Source organism: Phoenix dactylifera, chromosome 10 (assembly GCF_009389715.1).
Source record: "Phoenix dactylifera cultivar Barhee BC4 chromosome 10, palm_55x_up_171113_PBpolish2nd_filt_p, whole genome shotgun sequence".
Lineage (NCBI taxonomy): Eukaryota > Viridiplantae > Streptophyta > Magnoliopsida > Arecales > Arecaceae > Phoenix > Phoenix dactylifera.
Window position 1 is genome coordinate 6,186,267 of NC_052401.1, and position 21,509 is coordinate 6,207,775.

Genomic DNA, 21,509 nt, shown 5'->3' on the forward strand with positions numbered 1-21,509 from the left:
TTCAGAAGAAAAAAAGATTTGGGTCGTCGAATCCAGCGGGTGACGCATGAACATCCGTCACGTGATTCAGTGAAAGAGATATTGCTGGGACCCACATAAATCCTGCGGGCCGATTTGGATACCTTGTGTCGTCCGGAGATTATTACCAAGGTTATACATAGGTCAAAATCGTGTGACTGGTTGTGCTACAACAATTAATACCGGCCGTCACCTGGTTGATGAATTTATTTTATTCAAAATGGTCAGTGGAGTAGAATTATTTACATTAGCTATGGCACTATTTGAATGGTGTATCTCATGTTCTTGATCATCGTGAAATTTGATAATCCAAGTACTTCCACAATTGCACAACAATAAGGATATTCTAGTATGAGACTCCCGCTGCTATAGTCTTGAAAAAAATGGAGAGGAATTATATTTTTGTGTTTTCCAACCTATGGCATTCAAGTCAGAATGAAGCAACTCTATCGTTGCACCAATATCCACCCTTACTAACTACATAGTATCATTTAGGAAAAAAAAATTATATATGTAATTGATTTAACATTAAAATAAAGAATATTATGTGTTTGATGCATATTTACAAAATTATAGATGTACTTGATTAATAACAAGTATTATAATTTTTTGTGATTTATACATTCATTGACTCTCTCTCTCTACGAATAATTTTTTTTTTGGCACAATCTCCATGAATAAGTTTGAAAGACAAAAGTGATAGAATTTTATTTGACATGTTGGGTGTCGTAATCAATTTTTATCATTGTTTTTACGTTGAATACTATTTTAGACTACTCGGGATGGAATATTGACCTAGTAACAAAAGGTTGCATAAAAACCTGTCTCACATTGAGTGTGCTTGGCTATGACTTGTGCATTTTGAAATTTTGATTTCAAATATAAAAATACCTAACATATTTTCTCCTAACATCTTCCGAGATGACAAAAAGGAACAAAAGAAAAGCCACAAGGGCAAAAGATTGAACTAAAGAATGTTGAATTTTTATTTCACCGATAAATATATTTCTAAATTTTAAATATTATTCATTCCATAGGTTATTAATCATGCTTAGATAACATGGTGAGATTTAAGGTCCTTTTGGATCCTTCTATTATTTTGATATTCCTGCTTTGATTCATTATTTATCATCCTAAATTTAGAAGCATTTTGCCTTTCTTTTAGTTCTATTTTTCATGCATTGTCCAAGAGAAATTTATCATCTAATTTTACATTTCATGAAATGAAGCAGGGATCTGCCACCTTTTCCCTTTGAAAAAAAAAAAACGGCACCATGTAGCATGGGAATGCATCATAAATGCTCTAGTTTTCATGTGTTTCCAATTCCAACGAAACCCCTGTGCCTCAGGGCTCGTTTGGTTCGCGGGAAGCATTTTCCTTCCTAGGAATATGATTCCTGGGAAACAAATTCCTAGGAAGAGGATGCCTAGGAAAGTACTTTTGGCATGTTTGGTTGACTATGGAAAAGTGACAAATTTCCAAGGTGCTTATGTTTGGTTGGCCATCCACTTTCCTAGGAAAGTTATATATAATTCCTATTATGCCCTTAATAAAAATTAGGTTTTTAATACCTCTTTAATGCTTCTTTAATGCTGAAGGGACTTTTTGGGAAAAAGTAAAAATGGAGTGATTCCCGCCTCATGGGAAAGTAACTTTCCCATGTTTCTCATGGGAAAGACTTTCCCATGAAATGTGGGAATCACATTCCCATGGGAATACAACTTTTCCTTCTCTCTCCTTTGAAAACTCCAACCAAACAAGAGGCATCTCATTACTTTCCCGTTGACCACACTTTCCCCCCTTCTTTTCCCGCGAACCAAACGAGCCCTCATTATCTCATATAGCTTCACAAGGAATTCCTACGACCTAAACAAATAACATTGTAACTCTAACCATCTAAACATTGAGTCAATTCATATTTATAATAATTTCAGAAAGAAAGGAAATTAAGAAGTGCTTTTTAGAACACATCCTTTTTTTTCTTTCAAATTTTTTATCTCATCAAGGTAAAAGGATTAACGAAAAGAATCATTGTCTTGATTAATGACTACATAGAGCAATTTACTATTAAATTGTACAGCAAGTACTAACATTAAAATCATACATTTCAATAACTAAAAGACCTAACATGGTGAATGCATGAGTAAAAAAATCATTGTAGCAGCTGATGAGTGTCTTTAGAAAATATATCCTATCATGTATGCAGTGTCAGTAGAATCATGCTTCATGGCGGTCCTTTTTTTTTTCCTCCTTTACTCTCTTGGCATCACGCAGGTCTCACTTCCACAGTTCCACGTTCATTTAGGATGGTTGTTATCGGAGGGCACGAGTAGTTGGACGATAAGCTGTCCAAAGCCCATCCCACCTAATTTATTTAAACGTCAGCCTATACCGGTAGCTCAGCCATAACTCTCCTATCCGTTGCGATAAGCATGGAAGAGAAATCCTCTTTACTATAGTCTAAAGGGAAAAAAAAGGTCAATTGGTGTTGATGTAAGCGACACAAAAAAGTCGAATCCTAACCGAAAAATATTATTTAGATATTTTAATTATATATAAGTATCCAACATCTATCCAGCATATATCTGATGTGAAATTAAACATATATTCTCTACTCATTTATATGCCAGCATCCTTGTTAGGCTAAAGATCCAAATCAGCTCATGGTTACGAATCTAGTTTGATACCATTTGTAACAACTCAGAATCTCATCTAAAAGAGCTAATTCAGTACATAGCTGATATGTGATTAAACATAAGAACTCGTACAATCTGCATTGAGTTCCAGAAACTCCTTGTCATCGAAGATGGATTTGGGGGATTCCCATGGATTACATTCATTGTGTGCTGGGGCATGCACACAGACTTGGATTAAACTTGGTGCAAGCCTGGGCCCTCACTCATTATGGACTCTTCTTGAATTTGGCTGTGGATGAGTCCACCTGGTCGGCGAAGGCACGCAATTGCTGCAACCATCCATGGCATCATTGCCTCAAACAACACATTGACAGGAGCGAGAGATGGTGGGCACCATCCGATGGGTCTTGGTTCGGTGGGTGGGTCACGGAAGCTACCAAAACTCAGGCATGGTTGGTGGAGTCTGTTGTTAACTATGTCGATATTTTTAGGAGAGAGGTTAAAAAAAAACTTAATCCAATTCTGGGGGTCATATCAAGCATAAACTACAGGGACCTCGAATCCTTGAAATCAGAGCTCTCTAAAAATGCAAAACTTTGGCCAGCAAGCTGTGGTCAGCTCAAAGTTTAACTCCTGCCCGCTTGACTGACATTCGCTTCTTGCTACCTATAGAGAGATTGCTCTCTTCCTTTAGGCTGCTTGTTTCTGGCGTTCCTATCTAGTTAAGGAAGCTTTTTCCTAAAAATGATTTCAACTCTTTCGCTGGAGTTGGCTCTGGCATATCGAGCACAGTATATTAACAAACCATCCAAACTTCTAGATAAATAAATAACAAATATATTATAATAATTAATTATTGATATAATTGATGATGAAAAGAATGTAATTTATTTAACTATAAGATTAGAGAGTGCCAACTAGTGAACTTGGTGAAGCAATTGGCGGTTCATGCTAGAGCTACAAGTGGATTAATTTGACCGCTTTTTAATATGGTGTTGATCCGAGATTAATCTAGTTTGATCCGAACTAAAATTTAGTGGACTAGGTTTGCGTTTAAAAACATCATCCATTTCGAATATGGATTTGATTTGTATCGCTAAACTCCAGAGCATGTTGGAGGGATGGAGGGTGGCATCCCTATCCATGATGGGGAGATTGACGTTGGCTAGATCGGTGTTGGGGTCCATGCCGGTATATCTCATGGCCAACACTGTGGTGTCGAAGACAACTCAGTTGAGGATCGAGCGACTTTTTCGGAGCTTCTTGTGGGGGTTACACAGTGGAGGCCATGGGGTGCATCTAGTGGCCTAGGAGAAGGTCTGCCTTCCCACCAGTGAGGGTAGTCTAGGGATGCAGTCCCTCCTGGAGAGGCGCGCGAGGCTTTCATTGCTCAACACACAGTTCAGTTCATGTTAGAGCCACATGGGCTTTGGAGTCGGGTGATGGCATCTAAATATGGTCGCGGGGGCTCAGAGGTGGCACGGAGCGGGCGTCGAGTCTTCTTCATGTGGCGTGAGATTGGGAGGTACTTGTCGACTGTGTCGGCAAGCACCAGGTGGCTGATAGGCGATGGACGGAGTATCGATGTGACTGGTGATTCATAGATGGATACCCTTCTCCTGAGGCGCTGGCCGACCATGGTTGACACTGAGGCAGTGGAGGGGCTGCGAGTGTGCGACCTCCTAGTGCCAGGTGGGGCAGAGTGGGATGAGGCTAGTTTACGACGGTTGTTCGGGGTACACCTAGCTGAGAGGATGCGGTCTTTTCCGGTACCAGGATATGCAGAGCCAGATGTCAAGGTTTGGGGTACCTCGTGCAGGATTAGTGTTAGATTAGGAAATCTCTCCCATGTTATCCAGCAGGAGCATAAGCTGGGGCCAGACTGTTCTTGGATCTGGAGGTCCAAGTTGCACCCGAGGGTAGCACTCTTCTTATGGAAAGTGATGTGGGATCGCCTTCCGACGAGAGCAGTGTTGAGTGGGCACAGCTGGGGGATCCCCGCGGAGTGCGGGACATGTGGTGCTGAGGAGTCGGTGGACCATGTGCTATTCCAGTGTATATGGGGGAGGTCGATATGGCAGTGGACAGGGATCCCATAGGAGGCCTGGAGTGAGAGGCTACGGTTTCTACAAGTGATACGCCAGTGGTTAGCCAGTTCGCGGACGTGTCAGGAGACCATTACAGCGACTTGCACAGCGCATCAGATCTGGCTAGCAAGGAACGCTCGTACTTTTGGCGAGCGTAGGGTGTCACCGAGGTTTGTTGCGGAGTTCGCTCGAGTACAAGCGATGGAGATCAAGCCCACCCCCTCTTCAGATAGACCTTTGATAGCTCGGGATACCTGGGGTTCCTTTTCTGCTCAGGCAGCTCCTCAGACGATGTTCTTCACCTGGAAGCCCCCACCCCTGAGCTTCCTCAAGGTCAACTTCAACGGGTCGGTGCTGGATGGAGGTACGCAGAGCGGTGCAAGCTTTGTTATAACGGGCCTGCACTCCAGGATGGTGGCAGCGGACGGCTGCCAGTTGTTTGATACGTCGGTTCCGAGGGCAGAGTTGCGAGCTGCCTGGGCTGGTCTTCGACATGCACGAATGTTGCTGCAGGCCAGATCGGTCATTCTGGAGGACGATTCGGCCACGGTTATCAGGTGGATTCGAAGGGGGCTGAGGGGTGAGAGCACGGACCACCCCCTGATCTGGGACATAGGGATGATGATGAGGGATGGGGTGGCCTTCCAGGCCGAGCATGTACTCAGAGAAGCAAATAGGGCGGCCGATCGGATGGCTGCCATGCAGCCCACCACTCAGGATATACCCTCTGGTCAGGAAAAAAGGAGCTGCCGCTGGCACTTCGTGAGCTAGTGTATTTTGATTTTATTAGGTGTATTCGTACACACACTGTATGAAGAATTCGTTACAGCAAAAAAAAAAAAACTCCAAACTTAATCCAGAACCCTCCTTGAATATAAGAAATTGGTTTTATTTTTGTAACACACACTATCAACAATTTATGATGTTAATCATTTGTGATCATCCATCAAAATCTTATATAGAATAAATTTTTGATAAATGTTTCCACATTGCATACTATTATTTTATTATATATTTATGATATAATTGGATAATCGATTTGTATATATTTATTAGTTTCTGATTGAATTATTTTCAATAGATTTGACCTACAAAATCCAATGGATTGATAAAGATAGTTTTGTATCCATTCCAACCCAAAAGGAATTGGATCAGGTTTGGATTCAATTCCGTTCAAATGCAAATTATCTAGATTGTTTCGATCATGATCGAACTTGACTCACTTACAATCCCTGCTGGTATCAATGACATGGGTTTAAATCCCCCACTCAATTTTACCCAGGTTCTCTCCTGGGGGGGTATGATAGTCTTAGGGACTTAGATTCTTGTGAAATCCCTTAAATGGGCTTTTAGGAAAAGCTTGAAATCAGCTTGAAATTAAAGGAGACGACACAAGTTCAAGCATGTTACACTGATCACCTATAGCTCCTCTTGATACAGTCCATTTAGATCAGACAAGTTACATCAACTGGTGCGAAAATGTCGATAAGTGCTTTGCACTAGTGCGTCAATACTATTGATGCGATCAGATTTAGATCCAAACCAATTACAAATGAAGTCAAGAAACTGAACTAAATCCAAACCACTTTGCAGATCAGTTGAGCCACTCAGAGGATATTCAGAAGAATGAACTGCTACTGATAAGGTAAGAGAATCGTGAGCAATAAGTAGTGTATTAAGCTTGCTATTAAGTAGAGCTTATATCAAATAAGGGGCCATGAAAAAAACTGCTGATGGTATGGTTTAAAGCCAAACTGAGAAAATAAATGGCAGACATATAGGGAAACAAGTTAAACAATGAAGATTCTTAAAAATCATCTCTTTCAAATGCTGAGATGCAATATGTGCACATAATCCATAGTTGTCCTCATTCTCTGACAGGATTTCAAATAATTTGCTTTATTTTTATCTTCTGAGCATCCTTTAGCACCACAATTAGTGAGACATGTTAGATTAAGTATCCTTCTCAATCGAACCTGGACAAAATTAGCATAAATGAAGAGAACAATAAAGAGAAGCATTTCCACCAGGAACAGATTTAGTTCTTGAATGCCTTGTTATAAAATTAGTCCATCCACACAACATTAAATAAATCATGTTATAGCACTAAAGCAAGCATCCTGTGAAGATTCCTTCTGATCTTGTTTAAGTGTAGCACCACTCATAATGGTGAATTAGATGGAAACTCATAGCACACTTTCTTTCTGGTCAGAACTCCTAATATGCATTGTCGTGAAGTTCCAATTCTTTGTTACCTATGAAAAAACAGGGTGTTATGTTATTTTCTGTGGCATATAACCTTGCATGGCAGAAATGCAAGCTTTGTAAACAATGCTTTTGGAATAGGGTCTGCATCAATGACAGTATAATTAATCCCTCATGACAAGTTATATCTAGGATACCTCATTGCATGAATACCCCCACACTATAGCAAACAAATGGTTACAGCAACATCATTGTGAAGAATAGACTATGCGAAAATTCCTCCTGAGCTTTTTCACAACGTAGCTCATTGATACACCTAATTAAATTTCACAATCCATCCCCACAACATTAAACAAAACATGGTTATATTGTTAGTGTGAAGCAACATCCCATGAACATTCCTCATGAGCTCGTCTACAGTTTAGCACAATTCGCAGCGGAGTAATTAGATGGAAACTAGTAATATAAATCCTTTCTCACACCTTTGATATCTAGAATTTGCCCACTGCATCAACCAAACCCGCGATCCAAAAACGAAAAATCTTTCTTCATAAAATTCTTCACATTTTCATAGTCTTTAATTAGCAATCTAGTCTTCTGTTCCTTTCTGTCCTTGTCTTCCAAGATTCATTTCCATCCAACATTGACATCTTTGCTACACTCAGGCTTGTATCTGCTCTCCAATATTCCGAACACACATTTCCAATCTTAAACAATAAGCTTTATCCTATTTATTAATGGGTGCACCATTCATACAAATTCTTCCACATCTTCACAAGTTTGTCTCAGTCCACTCTTCACACTTTCAGGAATCTACACACCTATCATTATTGCACTCCTCATTTGGACTTCATTATCCTTGACCGTACCAACAAATCATTTCCCCACCACTTTACCCTCTACAAGTCTAGAATGTAATATCTCAATGATATCTTTCAGCAGAAGCACAAGGGCTAGGAAGCATCCCTAGATGATTGATATGTCAACAGGGAATTTGATGTCAATCAATGGATGGATCCCATCAAACTCCCCCAACAAGATATGGTTTTTAATTAATTGGACCACGACTTCCAACAGACTCGATAGTGCATTAGTAAATACTCCCTGGAATTAGAAAACATCCTATTAGCAAACCTCATTAATAGGAGAAAAGTAAGGAAGAAGAATATAATTGAATTTTTGATTGCTTGGTCAAACACATTACTTGAACAGGAGCATAGACCCAATACACTAACATTTAATATTCCAGATGTGAAGTATGCATACAAAGAAACAAGGGCTGGAAGTCAACTCCTGTTTGGAAACACTACAAGTGATCTTACCAGTTCAATCTTGCAACAACTACTCAGCCTTGTGGATGCTCCATCATTAGCGCCCTTAATGTTGCCAAGACCAATAATTAGTACTCTTATATGTTTTCTCCTTTTCAATATAAAAAAATGGAAGATTCCTTTTCTTTTCCAGTCATCACATATCTAAATAATTTAAGATCTGTGTCACCTGTCTTAATATTCTCTCCATCTAATTAAAGTAGGTTCAGCAGTGGAGATACCACTCTCCAATAGATCATAAAATTTATTCCACATAATTGGTGCAGTCTTGTGCATGCTCTTTGCTTGTATAAATTGCTAGACAATAATCACATCTTCAAGCAGTCTCTCACTTTAAAACTTAAAGCAGTCTTTGTCATCTTTAGTAACCAATATCCTTTTATTCCCAAAGGAAAACCTAGCTATAGGTCTGCTACATTACAGCAAATTTCATTCCATTAGAATAACAAACAAAAAGGTGAAATCAGAAAATTACCTTTTCTATGGTTTTACAATTTAAGCCACTTTGGCTTAGCCGGCTTCTTCACAGCTGGCTTAGGATCAGGAACAGCAGCGGGTCTCTCCACTGCTGGAGGTTCTTGTCCAGAAGAGATGGGATCCACCTTTTCAGGAGTAAGATCCAATCCATTCAAAGATAAGATATCATCACGAAGGTAAGGCCCCATCTTTGCAACTGCACTATGAAACTCTTTATCTGCCACAACAACACATCAAGTTATTTAATGAATATTTGATTACTACACATAAGATTCATGGTGCAATAATATATCAAATAAGTTATAAATGGGCAGTACCAGACCCTGTGTTAACTCCATAGCTACCATTAAAATTTGCATTTACATTAAAATGTGAATAGCCTGTTATAAGGAATTATTTACAAAGAGTAACAGGACAAAGTTAACGTATCTTTTTATTTTAGTTACAGGTAATAAAATTAAGAGTAGCAACAACAGCATGAAACTTCTTATAATCAGAATAGCTAGTAGAACAGAAGTCATGGTGTCTAGTCAACAACCTGAAACAACATGAAGTTTGGACTTCCTATATTTCAGTGTTAAACAGCTTACTTCAGACAAAGTAACTAAACATATATTACATGGATGAGTGTGATCATATTGGTAATAACACTCACCTACAAAATTTGGATTATCAGATTTTAAGAAATGATATATTAGGCATTCGGGAATAAAAAATGGTGAATAGCATAGAGGTAGGTAACACAAATAGCTACTGGAGTTAAATGGTTGAAACATGAGTTCCCGTTATTGAGAGAGAGAGAGAGAGAGAGTTTATTCTTTATGGGCAAACGTTTATAAAAGATTAGATTCAAGTACCTGTATTTTATACTACAGAGCATGATTTAAAAGGCTAAAAGTGGAGACAAGGCAGCTCAGCCTAAAAATACGAGGCGTAAGCCTCAAGGCCATTTAAAGCATGAACAGCAGATTAAAGCATAAGCCTCAAATTAAAATCAATAAATTATAGATAACACAATGACAATAGAAACATCACTCATAAGGTGTCAAGCATAGGCTAAAATCCTAAAATGTCACATAGAATAGGGATGAAAAAATGAAGTAAAAGAGTTTACAGCTTTCCTGAGGCCACCAATCATCATGTTGACCATCAATTAAATTATAAGCTAAGTTTTACATTTGTAATCTTAAGAGGATAGTATATGAGGAAATAAAGGAGTTGTATCCCTCTTTCTTGCCTTAAAAGTCATTGTAAAGTGTAAGTTCTAATTCATAAGTGTAAGACTTAGTAAGTGACCCCAAGGCAGAAGTCTTGGGCTGTTTTTTCATCGTCTCTCCTTGAAGCTTAAGCTTTTTTAAGCCCCAAGGCTAGCTTATAAAACCATGTATATAATATATAAAATATCAGAAAAGGAGCTTAGTTGTATACACAAACCACATGTTATTCTAATATAGCCAGAGTTCCCTAGGTGATACACTATAAAAGTATCACGGATACATCATGGTGCAAGGTTATAAGCTATGCAGCTTCCTGAACTGCCGCAGGCATTGTGCTCACAGACCAGCCTGAGGATACCCAGCTATGCCTGCTACACCTAGAGGCTAGTCCTATATGGCGGATATGCAAACCGCTTAGGCAACAAAGTTTGACAACATCAGTTGTAGTAACATGTAATGGACTATTCTTAACTGATTTGCCATTTGAGTAGAAAGAGTAAACCTTTTGGTAGATCATAAGAAAAGTAAACTATAGCTCCAGGAACAAAGCCAGCTGAATAGAAATCCTCTGAAATGTCTTTGATTCGCTCCTTTGGAGGAGTGGTATCTGAAGCACAGAAAAATAAAGTCAGTGTCTCAGTGACTTTCCGCATGCATAGGCTGGAATAGCTATTATCTAGGTGAACATATAAACATGATCTGAGGAGATAATAAAAATGTTCAAGACATCTTTGATTTCAAGCTACTGATGTAGATGCTGTTATAGTCAAAACTTTTGCAAAATAGCATGCAAGAGTATTTAATTTGAATCAAGATCTACTAATTTTATATGATTTTGCAAGGTTCACACACGATACGGCTTATAGTTGAACCCCAAAGATAACATGACAACTCAGTGGCAACCATTGAACAGTACATCACTATTTATCTTCAACTTCGATAAAATTAGTTGCCTTTGTTATTTACAGGTTGTGTCAAACATGACTAGACATTGTATCAAACAGGCAACTCGGGATTAGACTTTAGCTGCAGCAGGCCTAAATTGGTTATGGGCTTGTCTTGGCCAGCTCAAGCTGTTCATGGATTAGGGATGGTCTACTCCAAACTCATCCAGTTAACAGCCCTAGTAAAATCAGTAGCATTTCTAGGATTTTGGTGGCTGTCAATCAAATTGTTTGAAAGATGGGGCGATAGTAGTATCAGAAAAAGAGAAGACAGAGAGGATTATAAAAAGAGTATACCGAAAGGTCAGGCAGGAAAAAGAGTTTTTAGTGAAACAAAAGAGATCTAAAATAATGTGCTAAAAAATGGAGATAAGATAGCTTCTATTATACATGATAAAAGGGAGGAAGATAAGCTACATTAAGAAGTTGGTGATAGAGGGAATAAAAATTGATAAAAAGGAAAAAGTTTTCCTTTAGTTACATTTATCTAGCTTTTCCTAATATTTTTTAAAGACCATAACTTGAGAATTTGCATTTTAGGTGAATGATTAGAGATGTGTTAAATAAATATAAAGATGCTGAGATGTGCATTTAAAAGGAAAGTTTAACAATCCCCATAAAGACCTTCAAAACTAACTTTAACATTAAAGCTCGTATTGATATTGCTCAACAATCTTTAGTAAGTCAATAACTAATAATCAGATGTAATAAGAGTTCATAAGCAGGATTTAATATATTATAAATAATTTCTCAACATTAACTGCTGCACTTTTTTTTTAAAGAAAGAGACAAAAGAAATAACCATAAGGCCCACCATAGGGTCATGGTTCCAGATTAAGGCTTTGTAGTTTTTTCTTTAATTATTTTCAGTGGATAATATGAGGAAATTTAAGTACATCATACTTGCATAGTTTAGTAATCTTTTCAAGGCAAATCACCTAAAATTTTACAAGTACAAATGAAGTACACCTAAATATTAAAAAGTATTAAATATCATACAGAAAAATTTTAGTGATTATTTACAAATGAAAAAAATGATTCCACCAAAATTTAATATCTCCATATAATGAAACAATTTTATGTGAGTTCTTCCATACAGCCGAATCATATAGTACTTACATAAATAGAATGGTAGGTCCGGTCGAGTCACTACTTTCATGAGAAGATCCATCAAACTTTGAATTTTCTCTGATGGATGAAACTTTACCTCAAGAATGTAATTATCAGGGAAGCAGACCCTAATCACAACCTGCACAAACATAAAGAGAAAATTTTAATTTTAAAAGTCATACACTACAAATCAAGTCCACATTGTAGAAGGAGATCAAAGAGTAGCCATAAAAGGAAAGGGTATTTTGCATATATATACCCTTATCCTTGCAAAATGGTCCAAATTTGCAAATCTGCCCATCCTATTAGCATATGCCTATTTAGTTACTTGGGCTAAAACACAACTATAGGTGCAAAAGGACTCTTATACCTTCGATGCAACTAGATAAGCAGGAAAAAACCTATAATTAGGCTAATTGTGGTTAGGTCCAACACAATAATTCAGCTCCCCAAACCGCCATCCTCCCAAGTGTTGAATTAACTCAAATTAGTGGCTAGGTTAGCTACTTGAGCAATGGGTGCTCCAACGCTAATGCCAAGACCATCCCATAATGCCTTCGATGCAACTAGATAAGCAGGAAAAAACCTATAATTAGGCTAATTGTGGTTAGGTCCAACACAATAATTCAGCTTCCCAAACCGCCATCCTCCCAAGTGTTGAATTAACTCAAATTAGTGGCTAGGTTAGCTACTTGAGCAATGGGTGCTCCAACGCTAATGCCAAGACCATCCCATAATGCCCGTTGTGGCGGAAATCCATCACCTAGAGCATCTTCGGTGTTACCACCATCACTAGCCGGTTGCTTTAGAGAGAGATCATCACTGGTGTGGGCAACTTCCTATCGAGAAACTGCAGGAGAAGTTCCTGTAGGGAAACTGCAGGAGAAGTTCCTGTTCCTGGCATCGTAGAAGTAGAGATCTAGATGGGACTAGGTCTAGGAACTCACTAGTAAAGTTGTTCATATGGAGCTCCAACTAGAGGGTAAAGAGTGCCACTAGACCTGGTTGGCTCGAGTCAAAGAGGAGGTTGTTGTCAAGGTAGAGCTCATCGATGGTGAAGGCGGACCGATGGCAAGGATCTCACTAAAGAAGGCATAACGAGAGAGGGTGAGGTAGCAAAGGTGTGGGGAGAGTGATGGGTGTGGTGGGGGTACAAGGCCATCAAAACAATTATTGCAAAGGAAGAGGGACATAAGGCATGCGAAGGCCCAATAGGAGGAGGAGAGGGTGCCAGAGTAGCCGGTCAGGTCGAGAGCAATCTTGGTCGCATAGAGGTGGCCGCTTATGTTGCAGGTGTCGCAATGGAGGCCACACATGAAGCGCAAGCTAAAGGCAATGCCACATTTTCTTATAGACTATAATGACTAGAGAAGTTAGGAAAAACTATACCTATTAAAGAGTAATCAAATAACTACTAAATGTTAAGCTTCAAATGATCATCGTATGGAAGTTAATTGGAAGGGCAGATCAGTCCGCAAATTTTTCACCATTTTGCAAGGAAATATATGAAATTTCAAGTTTGCAAAATATGCATTTTGGAGGATATATAGAAAAAATACAATTACAAAAAGTGTACAACCTTACTTGTAAAAAAATTATCTAGAAAATACAAAGCTTATACACTTCCATCCTAATCAAGTAGAACAAATATATTAGCATAGGTCATAATGCATCATGTATTATAATGCTTGCCAAGCCGACCCAAACCGTCCGGTTTGGCCTATGCCAGCACCGGCCTGGGACAGTTTGGCCGCTCAACTCAGTTCAGCCCTCCATTTATAAAATCTTTTCAAAAACCTCTCGGTTCAATTCCAAAGGTATCGTTTCTTGCTTCTCATTTGCTCGCGCTCATCACACCCTTGCCAACTAACCCGTCGCTCCTAGGTACACAACACCCCACCCACCCACCCAACGTTCCCTCCTTCTCCCTCTGCCCCCTCTCTGTGAGTCTTCTCACCGGACACCTCTCCATTGCTCCAAAGAATACAAATCCATAGATCAAAAACCTCACTGGGCATTCAAGTGTAGACCTCGGGCTCCTAGACGAAGAGCTCGACGAACTTAGCCTTGATTGTCTGGAATTAGAGTTGCACCTCCTCCAGCAACGATCCCTCACCATATACCACCTCCAAGGAGGAGTAGACCAGGATTGGAAGCTCCTTATGCGCCATGGATCCAAGAGAACACCTCCAAAGGTTTGAGTTAGGGTTTTTCTCTCTCTTCTCCTCTCCTTCTTCCTCCCCCACCTTCCTGTTTTTGGTACACCCCAGAACGGCATTGTATGGACTCATACCATACTGAACCATTCTCCAGCCAATACAACCTCCAATATTGATTTGGTGAACTTTGTTGTATTATGCTACTTCTTTCATTCATCCCATGTAATCATAAAACTAATCTATAAAGAATTGTTTGTCAAGGAGAGCTAGAAATAGCACACCTCAATTCTGATGCCTTTTTAATGTGAATCATGTGCTGGGATGAATCCAAACATAGGGATTGATTTCGATATCTTTGCTCTATGCTTCAAAATCATTCAAAAGCTCGAGAGGTCCACAGGGTGGGGTTTGATGGTTACAGTATCTATTGGTGTTCAAGACATTGGTCTTCCATTAAAGACTACCTCTTTAATGGTCCTTCACCTCAAATTCTGTTTTTGACAATTACGATGAGTATGAAAATGAAATGGAAAAAAGGTACCTCCATAAATGTATGATATAAGGTCAAGATTTTTAATTCAAGTGAATTTTCCTCACACTTGGCAACTCTTCCGTGATTATCTTCTAGCAAATCATTCATCTTCTTTTGTTATGTTCTTTTAACTCATTTGTCTATTCAGCTTCTCCAATAAGTAGGATCCAAGCAACTTCACAATATTCACTTTCCCTTAGGAGACAACAACTCATTCCTTTTCTTTTGTTATGTTCTTTTAACTCATCTGTTCAGCTTATCCCACTAAGTAGGATCCAAAGTAACTTCACAATATTCACTTTCCTTTGGCATTGTATCCAAAGGTTTCAAAGTTTTTACAAAAACTTGGTACTCCATCTCCATATTTCAGTCCTCCACAAACACTTTTTTTAATGAGATTATTTTAAGGCTAAATATATGAATAATCTTTGAATTCAAATTCTTGGTTTCCTGATTATTTTAAGGTTGTATTTATCTTTCAATTAACCAGATTTTAGAAAAAGTGTCAGGAAACAAAAGGCACATGAAGAAACAAGCTAGAGAGACTACATAAATTTCAGGAAAATTCAAAACCTTTAGGCAGTATGAAGTAGTGCTAGTTAACAAAGAAAGAAGGAAGAAAGATAATTGGGACACTCTTAGTTTAGAAGTCCTTGTATGTACAAGTACCTTGGTGATCTTTGCTCTACGGGCTGCTGCCTCTGCTTCCCGCATTTTACGGGTCTTCAGAATTTGGGATTGGGCTGTTCAAAGTTTATTTACATCAATACCATGTACTGAAGATGGTAGAACTAAGAGTAAAATTGGATTCCAAGAAGTAAAGAAGTTGAGAAGTAGTGCTAGAGAGTTATGACAAATTTTATGGATTGCAACAACATATTCTAATACATAAAGACAAACCAACTTCAACAAATTCTAAGAGCTTCAGAAGTACTACTAGTACAGAAATTTTGGGCCAAATTACAGACAAAGTAACATGTCATATCAACATTACCTCCTATTCTGTCAGACATGATTCGATAATAATCCTCAGGAGTCAAATCATAGAAATCATCAGGTTCCTCTGTGCATACAACCAGCAGTTAATATCACATGTACAATGTCCAGATACTATTTGTTAATAGTTTGGTGATCCCTTATAGTTAAATAAAATACAGTTAAAAGCATAGTCCTACATAAAAAGGGTAAATATCATACATAGTGCAAAAACAATTCAGCAGCTCTGAAATTCACAAGATTCTTGTGATTCTTTCAAATAAGATATTACTTTATTTGGGGAAAAGTAAAACACTAAACAAGCTTGAGTATCATACTAGAAAAGGCAGATACCTTTGGAAGAAGCAGACATTTCATTGGATGCTTCAGAATTTGCTGCGTTTGTAAATACATGTATCTCGTGGCCAAGTTCTTCTGCCACAGCCAAAAGCTTGGCCTGAAAGTAATCCAATCGCAAGTTACAATCATTAAATTCACAAACAAAACAAAGAACCATGAGTATTTACACCAATGCACAGCCATCGCAATCAACAGTCACTAAAGAGATGCATATCTGACAGATGTTTACCAATGAAAGTTGAAACTCGAAAGTGACCTATAAGCCATACTGTTCGCATTCAAAAATTAGCAAACAACACTCCTGAATGCAACACATAATTTAAAACTTTAACTGATGCTGAGGTTCAAATGTATATGGAAGTAAAGAATGATTCTATTGACTGGGAAAGAAAAACTGGACAGGATAATATATGCCAAATGGAAATGAATAGATTTCCTTGCTTACATCCAATAAGATATCATCTAGTTCTCGATGCAGGGGTTATTTGTTATCACAAACGAACAACAACAGCAGGGGCTTAACTTGGAAAGAGATCTTTGCTCATTCACCTTCCTTCTAGCATGAATAAGTTGGACCTTTCTGAGAAATCCCAAGATATTAAGTGCACTTACCATGCCTGTTTTAAACTCCCTGTGTCAACTGTCAACAAGCAATAAACTTCTCCTTATGAAAATTGATGATCTCTATATGGAAATACTTTATACTGGAAATCTAGCAGCACAAGGTTGAAATGCACAAAGATCATAACTTAATTACATAGAAACCTAGCTGCAATAGAACTGAAGGGGAACTCTGAACATATCCCATCGTACATTTATCCTTTTCCTTTACCTATATCATTGCTTCTTTGCATGTCCACGTTGAAACTATAAGTATGTCGGCCATATTACAAATATTCTTCCCTAATGGCAATGACTAGCTTCAATTCTCAAGGCAAATAAAGTAGGAATTTGACTCTGATAAAGATTTGAGCCACTAATGCCAATCCTATCAACAATTTGTGTTCAAATCTTACACAAATGCCAGAGAATCTCCAATTCTTCCGAACTATCAGGTTATCAGAAGGCCAAATCACTTGAACCTCACATAAGCGACTGAAGGAAAAGAGGTAGGAGCAAACTTTTACAAACAAATGTTCCTTAATTTTCCTATTGTCCCATCTCAGCATCCAGATATATTGTAGATTCAACATATAACAAGGTTTTTTAACTTGATTATTCCAGCCAGGCATAGCCTAAGCATTCCAAAGGGAGGGAAAAAATTGATCTGTCTGGCTGTACATCGAAATGTCTGTCAATGGAAAGCCAAGTTCACATCTCCATGCATTATTTCTTTCAACAAATCAACAGAGGAAATTTTATCTCCATTGTTTAGATTCTTTTTTCTTTTCCCTTTCACCGATGTTAAGCAAAAAATTCCAAGCTCACCCTTCGCAACATTTCCCTAGTGAACAGCACTCATCTTGGAATTTGGCTCTATTCTCACACCTACTTCCTTAGCACATGCAAGCAGCTCTTTAGTTAATAACCTTTCAATTGCTAACACATTCTACCCATGTAGCCATGGATTCAATTAGAGTCCAATTTCTTGCTTTAGCATTGTTTTAGTACAAAGATTTTTCAAATACAGTCACCAAAATCACTGAAAAGTGGCTCTCATATTTTAAAATATTTCTGTACTACTTCATATAGAGAAACTTCCTAGGCACATCCAAATATATTTTTTTTCAAGAGCTTTTTTCTCACAATTTACGAGCCGCAAGGCATGAATGAATTTGGGTTCAATCTGTTTAAGGACTATTTTGCCTTCATCACATCCATTATCTCCACCACTCCACCTCAATCTTGTCTGCCATCTAGCTTCAATATTGAGAAATACACAATATGTACAAATTTAGAAAAAAATGCAAACTTGCATGCATTAATTTTATAATACATGCACAAAAATGTTCTGGTCATAATGCTAGACAGACTAGGAATTGTAATAGAGTAAGAATACATGAGTCTTCATTTAGAAACATTAGATCTCCCTTGTGAGAAATCACTCAATTTTCATTCAGAAATAATGTAGTTCCATACAAGCAAATGGTAATTATCTTATTCATAATGTACAAATTTATAGACAGTACTTGTACTTTTTTAAAAAAAAAAAAGGCTCCAGGGATAAACATTGAATTGTCTCCTGCTAAAGCAATGCCCTAATGGAGTGTCACCTTTGGGAGATGTTTTCTACAATTTAGAAAGAGAGAACCATCAATTCCTGAGCCTTCATTAATGATGCATCTTCATGTTTCTTAATGAGCTAGGTAGGTATACCAGTAAGTCCTTGCATGCTGTTAATGTTCTTCATTGGAAAAAAAAATCTGCAAGTTCTCTGATGAGTCAAGGAGCCAGATATGTATATAGGCCATTAGCAATGATTGTAGAGAACAGATGAAATATGGTTCTAAGTGCATTTCAGTACGCCTAATATTGGAAGAACTGCAACATTTTCCCAAGGAGCTCCCAAAATGGTGTAAACTGGTTTAGCACCATATATAGGATGTATGGTGGTTAATTAAAGGTCAAAATACCAACTTTGCCCCTGCTAGTTAGGAAGAAAAACCATGAGTTGAATGTGTTTCAGGGAGGTTTCTGGCGAGATGAGGCATTTTCCATGTCCAAATATATCAATTAATTTCAAAGGCTAGAAGTTCTTAGGATGGAACTGGGAATAAGAAATGAGAATTAACAAAACAAAATAAAACTTAACAATTGAACATGAAGAATTGACTACTTAAAAAAGTTTTCTTCACATAAACCGTATCAGTTGAATATTCTATATCTTATTTAATATTTTAAGAATTGGCCGATTAAAGTTCTTTATGTTATGGTTTTTGCATTTAATTCCAATAGCTCCATGACTAAGAGTCTGACAGTTTATACAAATATTAAGAAAGACAGCTTTAATTTTAGACAGGCAAGAAGTCCGATCTAGTGAGGCTTGTAAGGAGGAAGAGGTATTCACTAGAATGTCAATGTCTTACAAAGCTCACTTTCTTGAGTGGTGGAGAGGCTGGCTATCGCAAGAGTATCTAAAAACTCCCAGCTTAGGAGTACAAATGCTGATTGCCATGCAAAAAATTGTGGCCTTCAAGTAACTCAATGAGTCAGGTCAAGTCAACTTGTTGAGAACCATCTCAGGATATGTTATCATTCACTGAGATACGTTATCATTCACTGACTTATTTTTAAAAAGCTAAGACTTTTAAAGCAAAAAATAAACTTTTATATGAAAAATTCCACAGGTGAGAAATTACTTCTAAAATAAGAAAAGGTCTACAGAAGTTTATTCGGCGAGGCAAGAAAAGTGGATTTCACCTTATGCTTATATGAAGCAGCTTCTTCATCTTTTCATAATGATGAGTTCAACTTGTGTAAGATCAAATTCTTCCAAATGCAAGAGGACCAGGCAAAAATCAAATCCAATTCAGCTCATCACAGACCCAAGCCAGCTCAATTTTAATTCAGAACTTAAAACCAAATTAACTTAAGACTTGCAAGACCATATCCAACCCCTTGGAATTAAACAGAGTTGACTTGATATTGCCTTAAATTCTATCTTAAAATTACTAAACTCAAAGCTGAAGCAAGCATAAGCCAGACTCACCCTTATTCGAGTTACATAAATAGGTAATTTCATGTCTAAATCCAAAATCTTCGTCCAATATAGGTGAGGTCTAGTTCATGTCAATTCCAAACATGAATAGACCCATTTACACCAATATTTCTGCCTATACATTTTATCTGACCCTCTTTATTCTTCTCCCTGCTATCAGTTGATTTTGTGTCATGTATTTACCAAACATCATATACCAAACAAAGTGGTTCTATTGATCGCAGCTTCATGCAAGCACTTTCTTACCATGTCCACTGAAAAAATGTAGTAGCAACGTCAAACATGTATATTTACAGCGAAAGAGACTAGCAGAGCCCACCATCGTTTTTGCAGTGAAGAAACAACACTAATTTTATCTATGAGACTTCAAACAGAACCCTCATGTCCTTATGACAGCAAGAAACAAAGCTAAGTTAAAATCAGATAATGTTTTTTAAAAAAAACAACTAAAAACTCCCTGAAAAATCACATCAAGCTGCCAATTCCTATAGATTTTGGAAGCAATACAATCATAGCCTACTTCTCCACCCTATGATCCATCAAATACAACTCAAGACCACCTTACTTAAAAGCCAAACTCAGAGAACGGCCAAACTTTCCAAATATTCTGATGAGCGGTTTCGTTTGCCTGACCCAATCATATCTATCGTACTCAATACTGAGAGCATATTGAGCAACAAATCTATCGATCTATTTTCCTTTCGAGCAAAACCGGGTTTTCATCACAAATCTAAGCACAATTGATTGGATCACTCGATCACCACCCAGAATTTCACATAACACCCAAGAAAACAAACCCTATCGCTGTAGAGACCAGGGATTGGATCCGGCACGTACAGAAGAACAAGCATCCAGAATGGATACAGGAAGCGAATAGATCATAAGAAGAACCACTAACTAACGCGAGAGAGAAGGAGAGGGGGAGAGAAGACCTTGGCTTGCTGCGCCTCCATGGATCTCAGTCTCAGCAGTTTCTTCTCGGTTTGGGAATCGAAGGGGTAGCGGAGGTTTACCAGTTTAAAAGAAGGCAGAAGGGTTTCGTGCCATCATCGGTGACGGAGTCGACTCTTAGGTAAGGTTTCATTTGCTGGAAACCAGCGGCGAACATTCCAGGGGAGCCTCTTCCCTTACGGTTATTTACCATTACTAGCTATAATACAAATGCTTATATCCACTAATATCAAGTAATAATAATTATATCTTTACCAAAAAAATAATTATATATAAATTTATAATATTAATATAAAAATATATTTATAATAATAAAATAAATATAAAATAATAATTTTACTAAGAAATTTATATTCTTAAATGCACTCGTTGGTTTATTATATTATAGAATATGGAGCAGGTAAATAATTAAAAAAGGCGGCTAAATTCCATATTTTAAACCCAGAATTTTTAGGTTGGAGTGAAGCAAGTTTATCATTACACCAAAACTTATCTTTATAAAATTAATTTTATATATATATATATATATATATATATATAGTTAGTGTGTGTGTGTGTGTGTGTGTGTGTGTGGATGAAAGAGGGTTTTTCTTTTTGTTTGGTGCTTTTTTTTTTCTTGGTATTAGCTACAAGTTTCCTTTTTTTTCTAATAGCTACAACTTTCTTTGAAAAAGTTTAAGCATTAGGTAAAATTGCATCATAATTTAATTTAGATGAGGATGATAGGGAGAAAAAATACCTAAGTTAGCATAAATGGAGAGAGAGAGATAGAGCACCCTTGCACAAGGATCCTACTTATTTTTCTTCTTTTTCATGTCTTGTTCTTAAGACTGTTTATTACTCGACTC

General features: G+C 37.7%; 1 protein-coding gene across 3 annotated transcripts; it reads right to left on the reverse strand.

Annotated features, from left to right (window-relative positions):
- Positions 1 to 6,625: 6,625 nt before the first annotated feature.
- LOC103723315 (plant UBX domain-containing protein 1-like) lies at positions 6,626 to 20,845 on the reverse strand. 3 transcript variants are annotated; one of them, XM_008814201.4, is made up of 8 exons: positions 20,643 to 20,845; positions 16,047 to 16,149; positions 15,712 to 15,780; positions 15,387 to 15,460; positions 12,036 to 12,165; positions 10,475 to 10,579; positions 8,754 to 8,972; positions 6,626 to 6,997 (listed from the first exon to the last, which is right to left on the reverse strand). In XM_008814201.4, exons 1-7 carry the CDS (start codon positions 20,661 to 20,663, stop codon positions 8,767 to 8,769), a joined length of 708 nt encoding a protein of 235 aa, XP_008812423.2. In that variant the 5' UTR covers positions 20,664 to 20,845; the 3' UTR covers positions 6,626 to 6,997; positions 8,754 to 8,766. The 3 variants fall into 3 exon arrangements, with proteins under 3 accessions (XP_008812423.2, XP_038986823.1, XP_008812422.2); XM_039130895.1 differs by lacking the exon at positions 6,626 to 6,997 and adding an exon at positions 8,101 to 8,323; XM_008814200.3 differs by lacking the exon at positions 6,626 to 6,997 and having other exon boundaries at positions 8,589 to 8,972.
- Positions 20,846 to 21,509: the final 664 nt, after the last annotated feature.

Coding starts and splice junctions, on each gene's coding strand:
- LOC103723315 (XM_008814201.4), bottom strand. CDS start 20,663: ATGGAGGCGCAGCAAGCCAAG. Junction 16,150..20,642: donor TGGAGGCGCAGCAAGCCAAG/GTCTTCTCTCCC, acceptor GATTACTTTCAG/GCCAAGCTTTTGGCTGTGGC. Junction 15,461..15,711: donor CATGTCTGACAGAATAGGAG/GTAATGTTGATA, acceptor AACTTTGAACAG/CCCAATCCCAAATTCTGAAG.